A 14,933-nucleotide genomic window follows, 5' to 3' on the forward strand; every position below is an offset into this window, starting at 1 on the left:
ATATCTTCATTGCATTTGAGAACAGATCTTTTTACATTGAAAATTGATCTTTTTACATAACCCGGGCTCCAGGCCATCTCAGAGACTTCTCACTTATGAATTCAGATCTATACATGATGATTACTGCTTTTATCCCAGCAATGAACAATACTGAGAATTTGACCGCCAAGTGAGAAGTGTGTTTCCTAGGGTTTCGGGTGTTGGCACCACAATGAAGCAGTTGTGCCACAGGCTGGCTTCCTCAAGGGCATGGAGACATCTTCAAGGGCCCTGGGAATGGCTGAGGATACAGTGGAATCTGACTGACATCTACAGTGAAGGAACTAAAAAGATAATTTCGCTGGACACCAAGTCAGGTGAGATAACCTTATGGGAGCACCTAGTCCAATGTCTGGCATCTGGTCAGAGAATCAAATGTTAAAGCTAGTCCTGCTTCTCTGTGAGAAGAGGATATGATTAGACTGCAGTATTAAATAAGTCCAGCCAAATTAATCAAAATACTGCAAAGATAATAGCCACAAACTCCTTTAGATAAATTTAAGACAGTATCTTCAGGGTAAAAAATATAAGCAATAGAGGATAAAACCAACTATTTTCTTAACAGTTTAATTTAATATCTGAGTAGAGTAATCTAGAGTAGATTAAAGGACAGCAATCTTTAAGACAAGAGGCTGGAACATGTAGCTTCTTGAGCTCTTTTCACATCAATGTATATGATTTTACAATTTACATTTAAAAGTCTTCCTAATACTTAATTATACAGACAGATGACTCTGGAGTGGGAAAAGGCACTGTATCACTTCATAAAATACCTTTGGAAGCACCCAAATTAAGTGCTGCATAAATTTTTAAAATATGCATCTTTTTTCTCAATCTTCCTCTTATTCCATTTTCTATAACCCTGCTTTGACACAGTCTTCTGACTTTGCCTTTCCTAATCCACTGCCACAAAGGTTTCTTCCTCCCAATTCAAGAAGCATTTTATTTTAGAACAGTTATAGATTTACAGAAAAGTTGGAAAGCTAGCACAGAGTTCCTACATACCTAGCACCCAGTTTACCTCATTAACATGTTATAATATTCTAGTCCACGTGTCATGACTAAGAAACCAATACTCGATATTAGCTAAACTCCAAACTTTATTTGGATTTCACTAGTTTTTCCACAATTTCCATTTTCTGATCAAGGATCTCATCCAGGTTACCATATTACAGATAGCTGTCATGTCATGTCTATGACAGTTTCTCAGACTTTCCTTGTTTTTGATGACCGTGAAAGTTTTGAGAAATACTGGTCAGGGTTTCTGCAGCATGCCTCTCAATTTTGATTTGTTTGATGTTTTTTCTTTGAAGTTATGGGATTTAGGGAGGAAGACCAAGAGAGGGAAAATGCCAGTCTCATCACACTGCACCAAAGGTACAAGCTATCAATATGACTGATTACCCTGATCAGCCGGCCGAGGTGCTGGCCGGTTCCTTCACTGTGAGGTTATGTGTCCCCACTCTGTGCTCTTGGGGAGCAAGTCACTTTGCACAGCCCACAATTAACGAGGGGGGAGTTAAGCTCTACCTCCTTGAGGGCAGAATATCTGCATAAATCACTTAGAAATCTGTACAGGATATTGGTCTCCTCTTCTCCATTTATTTAATTCAATTATTTATTTATATCCCCATGGACAGCTGGCTATTTATAATTTGGAGTAGAGCCCTATGTTATCTCATTGCTTGAATTTTTCCAGCTTTGGCTACTGAGAGCTCTCGTAGGTTGAGTCCTGTGTCCCTTTTATAGACTCCCATCCCTGTGTTCTTTTGAGCATTTCAACACACAATGCTCCAGGCTCATCTTATATATTCTCTGCCACAGCCCTAGAACCAGCCACTCACCAGAGCCCTGGCTCCTTTGTTTTGGAAAATGGCATCGAGAAACCAAGGTCGAGGCTTTTGGTATTCTCACTGCTACTGGGCTGTCACTGCTTCTAGCCCTCCAGGTGGACAGACCAAAGAGTGTATGTGTGGACACTAGCCCATGTGTGCACACATTCACAATGCGCTTCTGTTTACTTATTTAGGGATGAGATCTAGTCATATAGTTTCTAAATCAAATAAATATTTAATTATTTCATAAAGTAGGCCATTAGAACAAAAAAGTATGCTTTTAGATGATACAGATATCATTTATGAAACTTTTAAAGGGAAAGAAGCCTTTATTTTAAGATGTGATCATAGCATCCTTGTTTAAAGGATGTGGGAATCTGAAAATAAGCACCTTTTTAGTATCACTGATTGCCTCTGAAAACTTTAGAAAGTTTGACTTAAACAGCTTCCTTAACTGTTGATACTGAACAAATTCTAGTTGTTTCCACTCCACTGAAATGTCAGGAAACCTGTGGGGATTGGAGGGCAGTTTCATGATGATTCTGAGTACTCTTCTCCAAGCAACTTTCTACCCCAGCTGTGCATCAACACTTGCTTTCAGCAATATGATTTTTAAATAAACTTCGTAACAAAACTCTTGGCTTTACCACTTCATATACTGGTTTTCCATTTCAAAACATTATGGGAACTAGGCCATGATCTTATCTGCTCTAAAAATTAAAAAAATAATAATAGCATATGTGCCTACTGATTAAAATTTAGAAATTATGCATAGCCCTAGTTTTAAAAAAATCACTCTGAGATAACCGGGTCTCTATCAGTCACTATACAGACACCTTCCTGTTGGTAGTAGAGTTCCTGGGCATTTCATCCTACCTGGGATGCTGGAAGAACTAGATCCTGATTTAATGCTGGAGCTGGATAAGGAAGTCCAATCATAAGCCGATTCTGTCCTCTTCAGAGCTTCCTGATAGTTCATGTAGAGCTGCTTCCCATACTAAACAGAAAGCACTAAATGAGGACATCTGAACTTTACTGGGTATGATATGGGTGTACAGGGTAGGAAAAGGGGACACATTTCTGTTTACTGACTCACAGTTTGTATTAAAATTAATACCCTATAATACTTCAAAAATTCTTTGAATAGCAGTAAATTGGAATCTACTCTTATCTGTCCTCATTTTTAGAAAGGCAGCAAGAAGTTAATACTTGATGCTGTTTAGGTTCATTATCAACATAAATATTTTTTCAGTTATTTTTAAAGCAACTTTGATTTTATGTCTATAATAAATTTTCAGTTACTTAAAAGTGAATAAATATCCTTTCAAGGACTACATATCATCTTTAAGGTGTCCTTAAAATTTTTTAAGACTTTCTTTTTTTTAGAGCACTTTTAGGTTCACAGCAAAATTGAGAGGAGGGTAGATTTCCCATGTACATTCACAGCGTCTCCCATTATTAACATTACCTACTGCTGCTGCTGCTGCTAAGTTGCTTCAGTCGTGTCCGACTCTGTGCGACCCCAGAGACAGCAGCCTACCAGGCTCCCCCGTCCCTGGGATTCTCCAGGCAAGAACACTGGAGTGGGTTGCCAGTTCCTTCTCCAATGCATGAAAGTGAAAAGTGAAAGTGAAGTCGCTCAGTCGTGTCCGACTCTTAGAGACCCCATGGACTGCAGCGCACCAGGCTCCTCCATCCATGGGACTTTCCAGGCAAGAGTACTGGAGTGGGGTACCATTGCCTTCTCTGAACATTACCTACTAGAGTAGTACATTTGTTATAATCATTTAGCCCACTTGGACACCTGGGGCTTCCTTAGGTTCATTCTTGGTGTTTACATTCTATGGGTCTGGACAAGCATATAAAGACATGTATCTACCACTGTAGTATCGTACAGAGTATAAATATTTTCATTGCCCGAAAAGTGTTCCACAATCCACCTATATTCATTTCCCCCCCAACCCCAAGGCAGTTGAATTAAAAAAAAAATTCTTTTGTTCAGGCTAAACTCTGCTATATAACAACCATATAGTGCATTCTCCAAAGCCAAAATAAATCACTTTGGTGCTACATAAGCTTTTACCATGGATGCCAGCTGGTAAAATTTTATCCCCATCACCGAGAAAAAACACACTTAAAACATGAAACTTAGGCCTGAGAGACTGAGACACTGGCAAAATTATGAATATGAAACAAACAATAATTGTCATGACAACCAAAACCATATCATTAAATACCCATCATTCCATTATCAAACCAAAAGAAAACCTACTTTTGCGATGCGGATACCATTGACCCACTGGTGCAGGGTCCTCATGTCATCACAGCAAAGGTATTTGATGTACTGAGATTTCTTCTGGATCTGCGGATGCTGCAAGATTAAAGGCAAAACCCAACTAAGTCCCCTGGAGAAACAAGAGATAAATTCTATCAAAGCTTAAACATATCCTGACAAATTACAGGTCACTGGAATAATGGCCAAATCATTTATACCTCTTAAATATCCATACGGTTGAATAAAATGGTCCTAAGTAAATGGTCCTAAGAAACAAGGAGGCAACTTGTGTTAAATTTTAGGCCAAGATGTTGAAAGTTAAAAAAAAAATCCTTCCCATCATGGAAAACTCCAAAATACCCCTTTCTACCTTTCAAAGGAACAAAGTCTGCCAAGGTTAATGAAGTCAGTGAAATTTTTAGTCTATAACGGAAGTAAATGAATGAATGAACTGAAATCATGGAATCAGGAAACTCCAGATGAGAGTCTTTGGTAAAGCTTCCTGTGCTTCTCTGGAGGGGAACACCTGGGCGGAGCTGAAGCACAGGACACAGCACCTGAACGGCAGTGAGCTCACACCTGGGCGGAGCTGAAGCACAGGACACAGCACCTGAACGGCAGTGAGCGCACACCTGGGCGGAGCTGAAGCACAGGACACAGCACCTGAACGGCAGTGAGCGCACACCTGTGGCCGTGCTGCTCCCTGCTGTGGACCGAGCATCGCTCTGCAGGCCCCTCTACTGCAGCATGCACTTTTTGGTTGAGGCTTGGATGGGAGGTGACTGACTTGACCTTGGCTACAAAATGCAAGTGCAAGAATAGACTCAAAGTATTTTAACTCCACTAAGCCACAACCTCTAGTTCCCTGGGAAGAAAAACCCTAAATCACACTTGGTTCTGGATTTAATGACTGTTAATTACTACCTCTCTTTTCAGTGGAAAAATTTTATTTCACCTGGAGAAATATTGAAATTTATGTTCAATTACAAGAGGCTGTATAAATTCTCTAACCAAATGTTTGTTGTGAAAACCCATGAGAGCAATAAAATAAGCAATTTTATAAGTTTTTGATGCAGCAGGAAAATTTGGCCACAAATATAAGTTATGTATATCTGCAGTGTTAAAAATCAATCCCTCTGGTTGATGAGAGAACTGTAAATCCATTTATTCCATTCTATTCATTGCTTTATAGAGCTCATCCCCAATGAGAAAACATTTAATATCAAAGCCAATTTAGTTATTGAAGGCTGCAGTCGGAATTTTAAACAATTAAGCCGTCAACAGTAACAGGTTAGCAAAACAATACTTAACAGCTTTCCCCCTGATAGTACAGGCTCCACAGCCTTCTCTTGGAATCTAGTCCCTTGCCCTTATTGTATGCTCAGTCGCTCAGTTGTGTCTCTTTGCGGTCCCATGCACTGTAGCCCTGCCAGGCTCCTGTGCCCATGGAAAATACTGTGCCCTAGTATTTTCAAGAATACTAGAGTGGGTTGCCATCTCCTATTCCAGGAAATCGAACTTGAGTCATTTGCATCTCCTGCACTGGCAGGTGGATTCTTTACCACTAGTGCTACCTGGGAAGACAAGATCCGTGTAAGTCATAATAAACCAACATAGGAATCTTGCAAGAGCAAAGGACAGGTAGAGGTGTATGTATTTTTCTGTAAAAGAAGGATGGGGAATTTTATTTCATTCACTCATTCAAGCAAGATTTAACGGGCAAGAACTACCTGCCAGCTGCTTGAAGTAGGTGTTGGGCTACAGCGTGCATAACATAGAAAGGTCCACAGTTCATGAAGAAGATAAAATAAGCTGACTGAAAGTGTTTTCTTTAGTGTTGCCAACTAGGGCTTAAAGAGCTGTTCTTCATCTCCTGCTTCCCTGAGGCCTCGCCTACAGGGCCAGGTTCAGATATCTGAACCCAGGGCTGCAGGATGGCTGAGCCTTTATCGCCACGCCCTCTCTTTACGGTGATTTACAAACCATCCTCCCCTGATTCCTTCTATTTCCCAGAAGGCAGTTAACACTCGAGGGTGCTCAACTGTAGCAGAGGCTTGCTTGAGTGTATGTTTGTGTTCTCATCATTCTGTACAAGGGAGTGCTTTTTATTAATACAATACAGAAAACCAGAGAGATGATTCTCTATTCTATTCTCTAACCTGAGAATCCAAATACTGCCCTGAAGAGAACTATGATATGACTGAGTATCTGCAGATAACTTCATTTTAGGGCCTCAAGAATTATTTTTCAAATGCCCACGAAATAAAGACATTCCTTCTACAGCCTTCATTTTGGTCATCCAGGCTCTGCACCCGTGCCTTAGGAGGTAACCTGTTCCTCTAGGATGTTGTTACTGTATTTAAAGTGCCATTTATCGAGCACTTAGTATATACCAGGCATTAGGCTGAGTAGTTCACATATATTAGCTCATCCCACCCTCATGAACACCCCAAGAGTTACATATTATTATTTCCACTATATGAGAAGAAACTGAGGGACAAAAGGGTTAAGACAGCATTCAAAGCTGCTCACAAGCGAAGGAATCAGTTGTTGAAACCATGCCATCTCATGCCAGGGCCTAGACTATTAATGTCACACTACTGCTTTATTATGCTTTATTTATGATAGCTTCCCTGGTAGCTCAGACAGTAAAGTGTCTGCCTGCAATGAGGGAGACCCAGGTTCAATCCCTAGGTTGGGAAGATCCCCCAGAGAAGGAAATGGCAATCCACTTGCCTGGGAAATCCCATGGATCAAGGAACCTGATGGGCTACAGTCCATGGGGTCGAAAAAGAGTCGGACACGACTGAGCAACTTCACTTATTAGGGGTGAAATTGTCTAAATTTGCTGCCTTACTCCTTTTTACCCTACACTATTATTCCACCACTTTAAAAATTACACAAGAGCTAAGAGTGAGTATGGAGGAGACATTCTTTGCTAAAAACTGGAAGCTCGACATTTAGGTTTCTTAAAGACTCCAAACAGAATACAGGCATACCTCGTTTTACTGTACTTTCCCTTGGTACACTTTGTAGTTACTGTTTTTTTAAGAAACAAATTGAAAGTCTGTGACAACCCTGCCTGGAGCAGGTCTACTGGTGTCATTTTTCCAACAGCATTTCCTCACTTCATGCCTTGGTGTCACATTTGGGTAATTCTTGCAAAATTCCAAACTTCTACATTATTACTATATTTGTTATTGTGATCTGCAATCAGTGATCTTTGCTGTTACTATGACAACGGGCTGAAGGCTCAGATGATGGTTAGCATTTTTAGCAATAAAGTATTTTAAAATTAAGGTACGTACATTGTGTTTTCTTTTTTTACAGACATAATGCTATTGCACACTTTAAATATATTCACTGGGAAACCACATAATTCATATAATTTGCTTTATTGCAATATTCACTTTATTACAGTGGTCTGGAACTGAACTCACAGCAACTCTGAGTTAAGACTGTATATAATGAAATTGCTCCACCCCCCACCCCCCCCCACCAAAATGAACAGCTATTAGAAAAGAAAGGTTATCATTTGATTTTTTAAATGATGTTGATTTGGAAAGTTTGCATTCTCTGACAAAAGGCAAAAAAATTGATAAGTAAATAAAAACATTTAAGAATAGAATTAAGAAATATTGGATTACTATCATGCTACCAGATTATTTTTCTCTATGTATGCCAGATATTAGAATGAGACAGACAATTCCTAAAATTCTGTAACTAAAAAGCGATGCTCTAAAATCTTGGTCCAAGTGCCAAAAGAAAATATTGACTATACACAATCCATTTATTTCTCTGGAAATACACATAGACCTGAAAATCAATTCTCTCAACTAACATGCTAGAAACTAAAAAATAAGACTATAAACTCCACCTTATTACTTCCAGGATTATCATTATAACATCTTTTTATTAATAATAATGTTTGAGAAGTTCATCCTCATATTCTGTCCCTAAATTCTGACCATTTTTTTCCTTCCCACCTAACATATTAAATTACTTGGTCTCACTTCTCAGGGGATGAAAATTTAGTCCTAGCTAAGATGACTCTATTCCAACAATTATTGTGGTATATGTATTTTTATAACTCGGGTTTCCTTTAAGAACTTAAATATACATGCATATACATGTCTCCCAAGTGTGTACGTCTTTCAGATAATATATCAACATATATCCTGTTTATTTCTATACTGTCAAATTTCATGAGTCATCTCTTCCCATCATTATTATTTTCATTATTATCTTTAAAAAAACTACCAAATACTGTGTTTTATGACTTCCTACAAGTGTGTACCTACTTCCTGTCTCCTGCACTTCACTGGAAGGATTCAGACTCAGTCATTATAGCCCAGAGCCGATGAAGGGGTTCAGGCAGTTATAAATATTTACATTTGCATTTGTATCGACCCTGTGTGGCAGTGTTTTTTGGTTTTCAGAACTCATATGTTCAAGAATAAAAATACTTACATAGGCAAAAGCTAGTGCAAGTTTATAAGGAAAAAAGACATGTCTTAAATACTAATAGTGAAAAGTGAAAGGTGCTCAGTCATGTCTGACTCTTTGCGACCCTATGGACTACACGGTCCCTGGAATTCTCCAGGCCAGAATACTTGGAGTGGGTAGCCTTTCCCTTCTCCAGGGGATCTTCCCAATCCAGAGATCGAACCCAGGTCTCCCTGCACTGCAGGCAGATTCTTTACCAGCTGAGCCACAAGAGAAGCCCGATAGTTGAGTGGTCTCAGGCAAGCTGATCCCTTAAAGTGGTTTCCATATGTGGAAAATGGGGACTCTAGATCAGACTTGTGAGATGGATGCATACAGTGTTCCAGGGCAGTACCTTCCACCCTGGTTCTTTAGAAAATGGTGGTCATTATCTTTACTATTATCTATATCCAGTGGTATGTTGTTTTTTTAGTTCAATACATTAAATATTCCTAGACAGAGAGATAATATAAGTATGGAGACTAGTTTAACCTATTTTTCTAGAGGAGTTTCCCTGGTGGCTCAGATGGTAAAGAATCTGTCTGCAATGCAGGAGACCTGGTTTCGATCCCTGGGTTGGGAAGAGCCGCTAAAGAAGGGAAAGGCTACCCACTCCAAGTACTCTGGCCTGGAGAATTCCATGAACTGTGTAGTCCACGGGGTCGCAAACAGTCGGACATGTCTGAGCGACCTTCAGTCAACTAGTGAAAATGGGATTGGTTACCCACTCCAGTATTCTTGCCTGGAGAATCCCATGGGCAGAGGGGCCTGGTGGGCTACAGGCCACGGGGGCTGCAAAGAGTCAGACATGACTGAGCGACACACACACACACATTCTTTACTAGAAGCAAATATGAAGCATACAAATCATTATTATAAAAACAAACCAATAAACCCTTGGAACAAAAATGTTCTTAACCTAAGAATTCTGTGAGCTGCAAAAAGGCTTAAAATACTAGTCAATGGTCCTGCTTACTACTAGTGCCCTAACAGACACAGCTGGCTGCCTTCCCCAAGGCTTTCTCCTCCTCCCTACCTCTTTTCTGACTGAGCCCCAATGTGCCTGGATTCATCTCAGAGAGTGAATTCTGACTAATGTAAACCAAAAATGGTGGCTTTGTTCCTTGCCAGTGATTAATGTAGGAGGGCATGTTTCTCCAGGAGAGGGCTGTTGGAGGAGATCCTGGGAAATACTTCTTTCCTCTTAAAAAAAAAAAAAAAAAAGACAAATGGAGGGAAAAATAGTCCCTCTTCCTCTGCTGGATTTTGCTGGGTCTATATATGAGGCAGTGGCCATTTGTGACTGAGGTGAGTTGGTCTGAGAATAAGCCGATATGCAGAAGATGGAACAGGGAAAGATGGAAAGAACTTGGGTTCTCACTGACAACTCTGAGCCACTTACTGCCTCCGTGTTATGAGACCCCCAAGTAACTTTTATTTATATTTACCTTGTAAGAAATTAAAGCTGAGAAAAAGTTAAATGTAAGAATATGTAACCAATATACATTCCACTACCCAGAGCAGCAAAGATATCATCACATGTCATGTAACCTCTTAGAAAACTCCATTATACACCTATGTGAGAATGAGAGTATAAAAGGCAAGTAACATCTTAGCATTATTAGAAGAATAACTTTGATATCATGGGTCCCTTGACAAAGTTCTCAGGGACTCCAGGTGACCCTGAACCTCATTTTGAAAACTGCTGGATTAAGCTACTTTATATTAACTTAAAAAAAATTATTTGCTACTGTAACTAAATGAAATAGTTTTCTCCAAAAATGATCACTTAATAAAGGGTTACCATTATAATACACCTAATTTTATCAAAGCAATCAAAACTCTACCCCCAAACGCCAAACAACCACCTTCTCAAACCCAAGTGACAATTCTTAGACAAAAGCAAAGATGATATAAACAAGTAGACCTAAGTAGTTACCAAGGGGATCTCTGATGGAGCCAATGAGAAAAAACTTAATCATCCCCATAACTCTATTGAACTTTTTAATGCTACCTTTTCCTAATGTTGCAACTTATCAATAAAATTCAGTAAAAATGTAAGCTCTCAAAAGTTCAGATATGGTAAGTGTGAGAAACTCAAAAGTTTGGATAAAGGGGAAAAAAAATCACTAAAAACAGGTCACAATACACGCATGGGCTACCAGGGCCACAGTTCAGGAGAAAAGGGAGACAAGAATTATTTCTGGACTGGATGAGAGGCAGTCTACTTTGAACTCTCAGGCACAGTGTCCTCTGATGGTTTCTCTGAGTTAGTATAGGAGAAGAACTAAAAAGCACAAATATCTATGTTCCTTCCTCACTTCACCCCATATGTGGCTCTGATCTAAGTTTTCCTAAAATAAGGCTGCTATTAAATGAAAGTCTCAAATTTATCATCTAATCCATTTTATACGTTATGACTCACAGTTTATAATTCAGTACCCATTTCCCAGTATCATCGCTCTAACCAGGGTCAGCTACGGAACAGCACAGCTTCCTTCCTTCCTCCCCATCTCCCTCCCTTCCTTCCTCTCTCTCTTCATTTACTTTATTGGCTTTGCCTCCTGGCTCGTGGGATCTTAATCCCGATTAGGGACTGAACCCGGGCCCAGCAATGAAAGTGCCAAGTCCTAACCACTGAACTGCTAAGGAAGTCCCTTAACCATTCCTTTAAAAAACCTACACACCATAGAATAAAGCAAAAATAGTATACTCAATGGAGACCCAAACTATTCTAAGATGTCCAATAACCTTCTCTACATCTAATATCAATTAAAATTCCTAAAAAGAGATACATGTTTACCTTGAGCACCAGACAATAGTCTGTAGGAGCTTTGTACTTGTTCCGATAGTCCTGTCCATAGTAGACGTTTACATGATCCAGCTGAAGAAAGCAGACCAGGTCCCGAGAGACCTGAGAAGAAAACCCCCCAAAAGACTGAATTAACAATAACACGTAAACAAGCAAATATCACTGGTAACAGCTTTTACCTGAGAATCAAGCTTTACCAAGTAGAAATTATTGCTATTCTGTAGAAGACAAAACAGTGAGATTCTCTATAGAAGTTTCTTCCTTAAAACTACCACACAACAAGAAAGACAGTCCATTTCACTTACCATCTTGTCCTTACTTGGAAAGGGTGGTATTTTAAAGAGACTTTAAATACAGTATAGTATATTAAATACAATATAGTATTATAATAGAGCTCTCTGGAAAGAACAAGAGATACCAGGCAGTTCAGTGCCTGCCGTGCATGTCTCAAGCACAATTCTCAAGTCAGTGTTTCCTCGCCAGTTAAAAAGGGGAGACAACAGTTACCTCTCGAGATGGTGGTAAAGACCTGACGAGATGATCCTGTAGAGAGCTTCAACAGAGCTGGCCCCGTAAGCACAGAAATGACAGCTACCACCAGGGCCCGCAGCAGAAGTACATTACCTAAGCAAAGCTGAAATGCCTACAAGCCCGGAAAGCTATTTTCCCCCAAACAATAAAAAACAAAAACGACTCTGGCAGAAGGTTTAAAAATAATAAAAGCATGGTTTCAAATTCACCAGGAGAATCGAGATGGGCCCAATGAATGAGCAGAAAGTGAACATTTTCAGGTTTCCTCTTCCTTATAATAGATCAATAAACAAAGCAATGCTCACGAGTGGAAACAAATCACAGCCTGGATCACCGTGTCAGTCTGCTAACTACAGATTAAAATCAATCAGCATAATGAGGAAGCTTAAAGTCAGCAGAAGGGACGCACCTTTGCTTTTCCTTTAGGGACATAGTAGATACCAGATGCTCGCAAGAGGAAATAACGTTTTTTCCAGGACTTCTTGCCATCATCTTTCAACCAAAGGACTCCCTCAATTTCTGGTACAGTTACAGAACTTCCACAAAAACACTCCTAAAATAAGATGATTGGGAAAGACATAATCCTTGGATTCTCAAACCAAAGTTGTGTCTACCCCTGTGAAATGCATGACACTGTGATTAAACTAAAATACCTTTGTATAAAAACCACACCGCTAATTTTACCTCAATTAGAACTTTCCAAACATTACATGGCTTTACTTTGGAACAACTATGGCAATCCCTGTGAACTTTTCCCTAAAACTGTTTTGACGAAACTAAGTTGAAATATCAGCTGAGCTGCACATAACAGCATTTAAATGCATTTGTAAAAACATAGTTACAGTAAATGTAATGAAAGCATCAGAGCTAACATGAGCATTAGACTTTATTTGTCTCCAAATTAACATTTAGATTAGCCACTAACTGTGTTAGTGCCTCAGTTGTATATGACTCTGGGACCCCCATGGACTGTAGTCTACCACGCTTCTCTGTCCATGGGATTCTCCAGATAAGAATACTGGAGTGGCTAGCCATTTCCTTCCCCAGGGGATCTTTCCAACCCAGGGATCAAACTCAGGTCTCCTACATTGCAAGCAGATTCTTTACTGTCTGAGCTACAAGAGAAGCCCAAATTTATATTAGCTGCATGCTAAAAAGGAATATATTTTAAAAGAAGGCAACATGCTAAACAAATGATTGCACTTTCACAATTTAAAAACAATCAGTGCATATGATCTAAAACAAGGCAAGCATTTATTGTTTATTTAATACTAAATTGAAAGGAATGTAAACAAACTAAAAATTTTGTATTCTAATGTCTGTATTTAGATAAGAATTTAAAAAATCAATCATGTATTTAGTAAAGGGAAAGTAGAAATCCTCACTAAATTTGAACACATGAACATGAATTAATTTCTTCCCCCAAAACACAGAAAAATTAGGAATTATGAAGAGAATTTTTCTTAATTATAACTAGCCTCCCTATGAAAAGCTGAGTGCTGATCTTCATCCCCCTAATAGTCTTGTTGCTAAATATGAATTTTTTCAGATTTTCAAACACGCTAACATCTTTGACCTTAGTTCTCTAAAATCAGCAAAGGGCAAAAATTCAATTATATTTGAATTTGTTTCATTAATCTTCAAAATAAGGAATGTATATTTTTAAAAAAATCATCATTATGATTTTTAAAATTAGTTATTTCAGACTAAGGTTTGAATTATTTGGTAAATAACTAACTATATACAAATTCCTCTCTGGGTAAGCAGATAAAAAAGCACAATCACACCCTTCACTAACCCAGCCTTTTCTCTCACTTGTTACCTTCTAAAAGCTCCTAAGTCCTTTCAACCCACTAGTATACTGCTTGGCAAAATAATAGCTTTTATAAGGTTCTTCAGTGTTCTAACATTCACAAAGCTGAACTCTCCCCATCAGGCTATGGAAGAAAACAGGCTTCTCCAGTTACAACTGTAATTATCAATACAGAGCACTGACATTCTGGGCTTCAAAAAAGGTGCTTAATATTTTAATATTATAATGTACAAGGAAAGGGGTTGGGGAGGAAGACTCATACCTCCAACAGCACTTCTTTGTTTCTATCTGCCATCTCAGCTGTTTCCTTTTTCCCCAGAAGGTAATTCTAGAAAAACGAGTAGATGAATGTTAAAGGACACTCTACTATTCTCCTGGCACAGGTACACAGATGATTTCTTCTAGAGACACAGCAACTCTGAGTCTATTTCTGCCTATGCAGAGTGAGGGGGAACATTCCTTTGAAACCTGTTCCTGGCATCTTCACAGAAATGCTTAATACTGGCCTCCTCCTTACCTTATCCATTTATTTTGAATTATTCCATAAACCGCCCTCCCCCAAATCCTGCGGAGGTATTCCATGCCACAGCTAGCAATGTGTTTTCGTATATTTAATGAAAGCTACACTGACAGGACCTTAAAGGTTTATGAATTAGTAAGTACAACAAGTGGGGCAAATTTGCTTAAAATATGCTGAGCTTAACTGATTCAGATGTAGTAAATTTAATCTATGTTCTGGCTTTTAAAGAAGAAATCCCAAATTCCCTGAGGCTACCATGATCTCATTTACTCAACTAAAATCTGAATTCTAATTATTATCCTTAAGAAACTTTCATTCACAATCATCCATAAAAAATTGTTGGTATTCCTAAATGTGTATTCTTCACTAAAAATATCCAGTAAAGATGTGTCATGATCACGTAGTCTGAAGGAAACTATTCAATAACTTCAAAGCAGCCACTGTTTTTCCTCACAACTATTTTTTATAGTGGTATTGTTTTCTTTCACTTATTGATATTTATAAAATATTTGGGTATTAGGAAGAATTAACATAAACATTTTGGGACAAGCAAAGATACCAAACAGATCAAGGTAACATATAATAGAACGTGGGACTGTTTATAATCAAGGTTACTGGGATTT

General features: G+C 38.8%; 1 protein-coding gene across 6 annotated transcripts in view; it reads right to left on the reverse strand.

The window, feature by feature from the left end:
- Positions 1 to 14,933, reverse strand: part of RAPH1 (Ras association (RalGDS/AF-6) and pleckstrin homology domains 1) — a 103,064-nt gene that overhangs the window by 10,527 nt on the left and 77,604 nt on the right. For all 6 annotated transcript variants that reach the window (XM_061381793.1, XM_061381802.1, XM_061381797.1 and 3 more), the window contains 5 exons: positions 14,053 to 14,118; positions 12,387 to 12,530; positions 11,438 to 11,548; positions 4,147 to 4,245; positions 2,751 to 2,871 (listed from right to left, as the gene is read on the reverse strand). In XM_061381793.1, the coding sequence (XP_061237777.1) occupies positions 2,751 to 2,871; positions 4,147 to 4,245; positions 11,438 to 11,548; positions 12,387 to 12,530; positions 14,053 to 14,118 (541 nt within the window). The remainder of the gene's footprint in view (positions 1 to 2,750; positions 2,872 to 4,146; positions 4,246 to 11,437; positions 11,549 to 12,386; positions 12,531 to 14,052; positions 14,119 to 14,933) is intronic.

Source organism: Bos javanicus, chromosome 2, assembly GCF_032452875.1.
Source record: "Bos javanicus breed banteng chromosome 2, ARS-OSU_banteng_1.0, whole genome shotgun sequence".
In the NCBI taxonomy this organism is placed as follows: domain Eukaryota; kingdom Metazoa; phylum Chordata; class Mammalia; order Artiodactyla; family Bovidae; genus Bos; species Bos javanicus.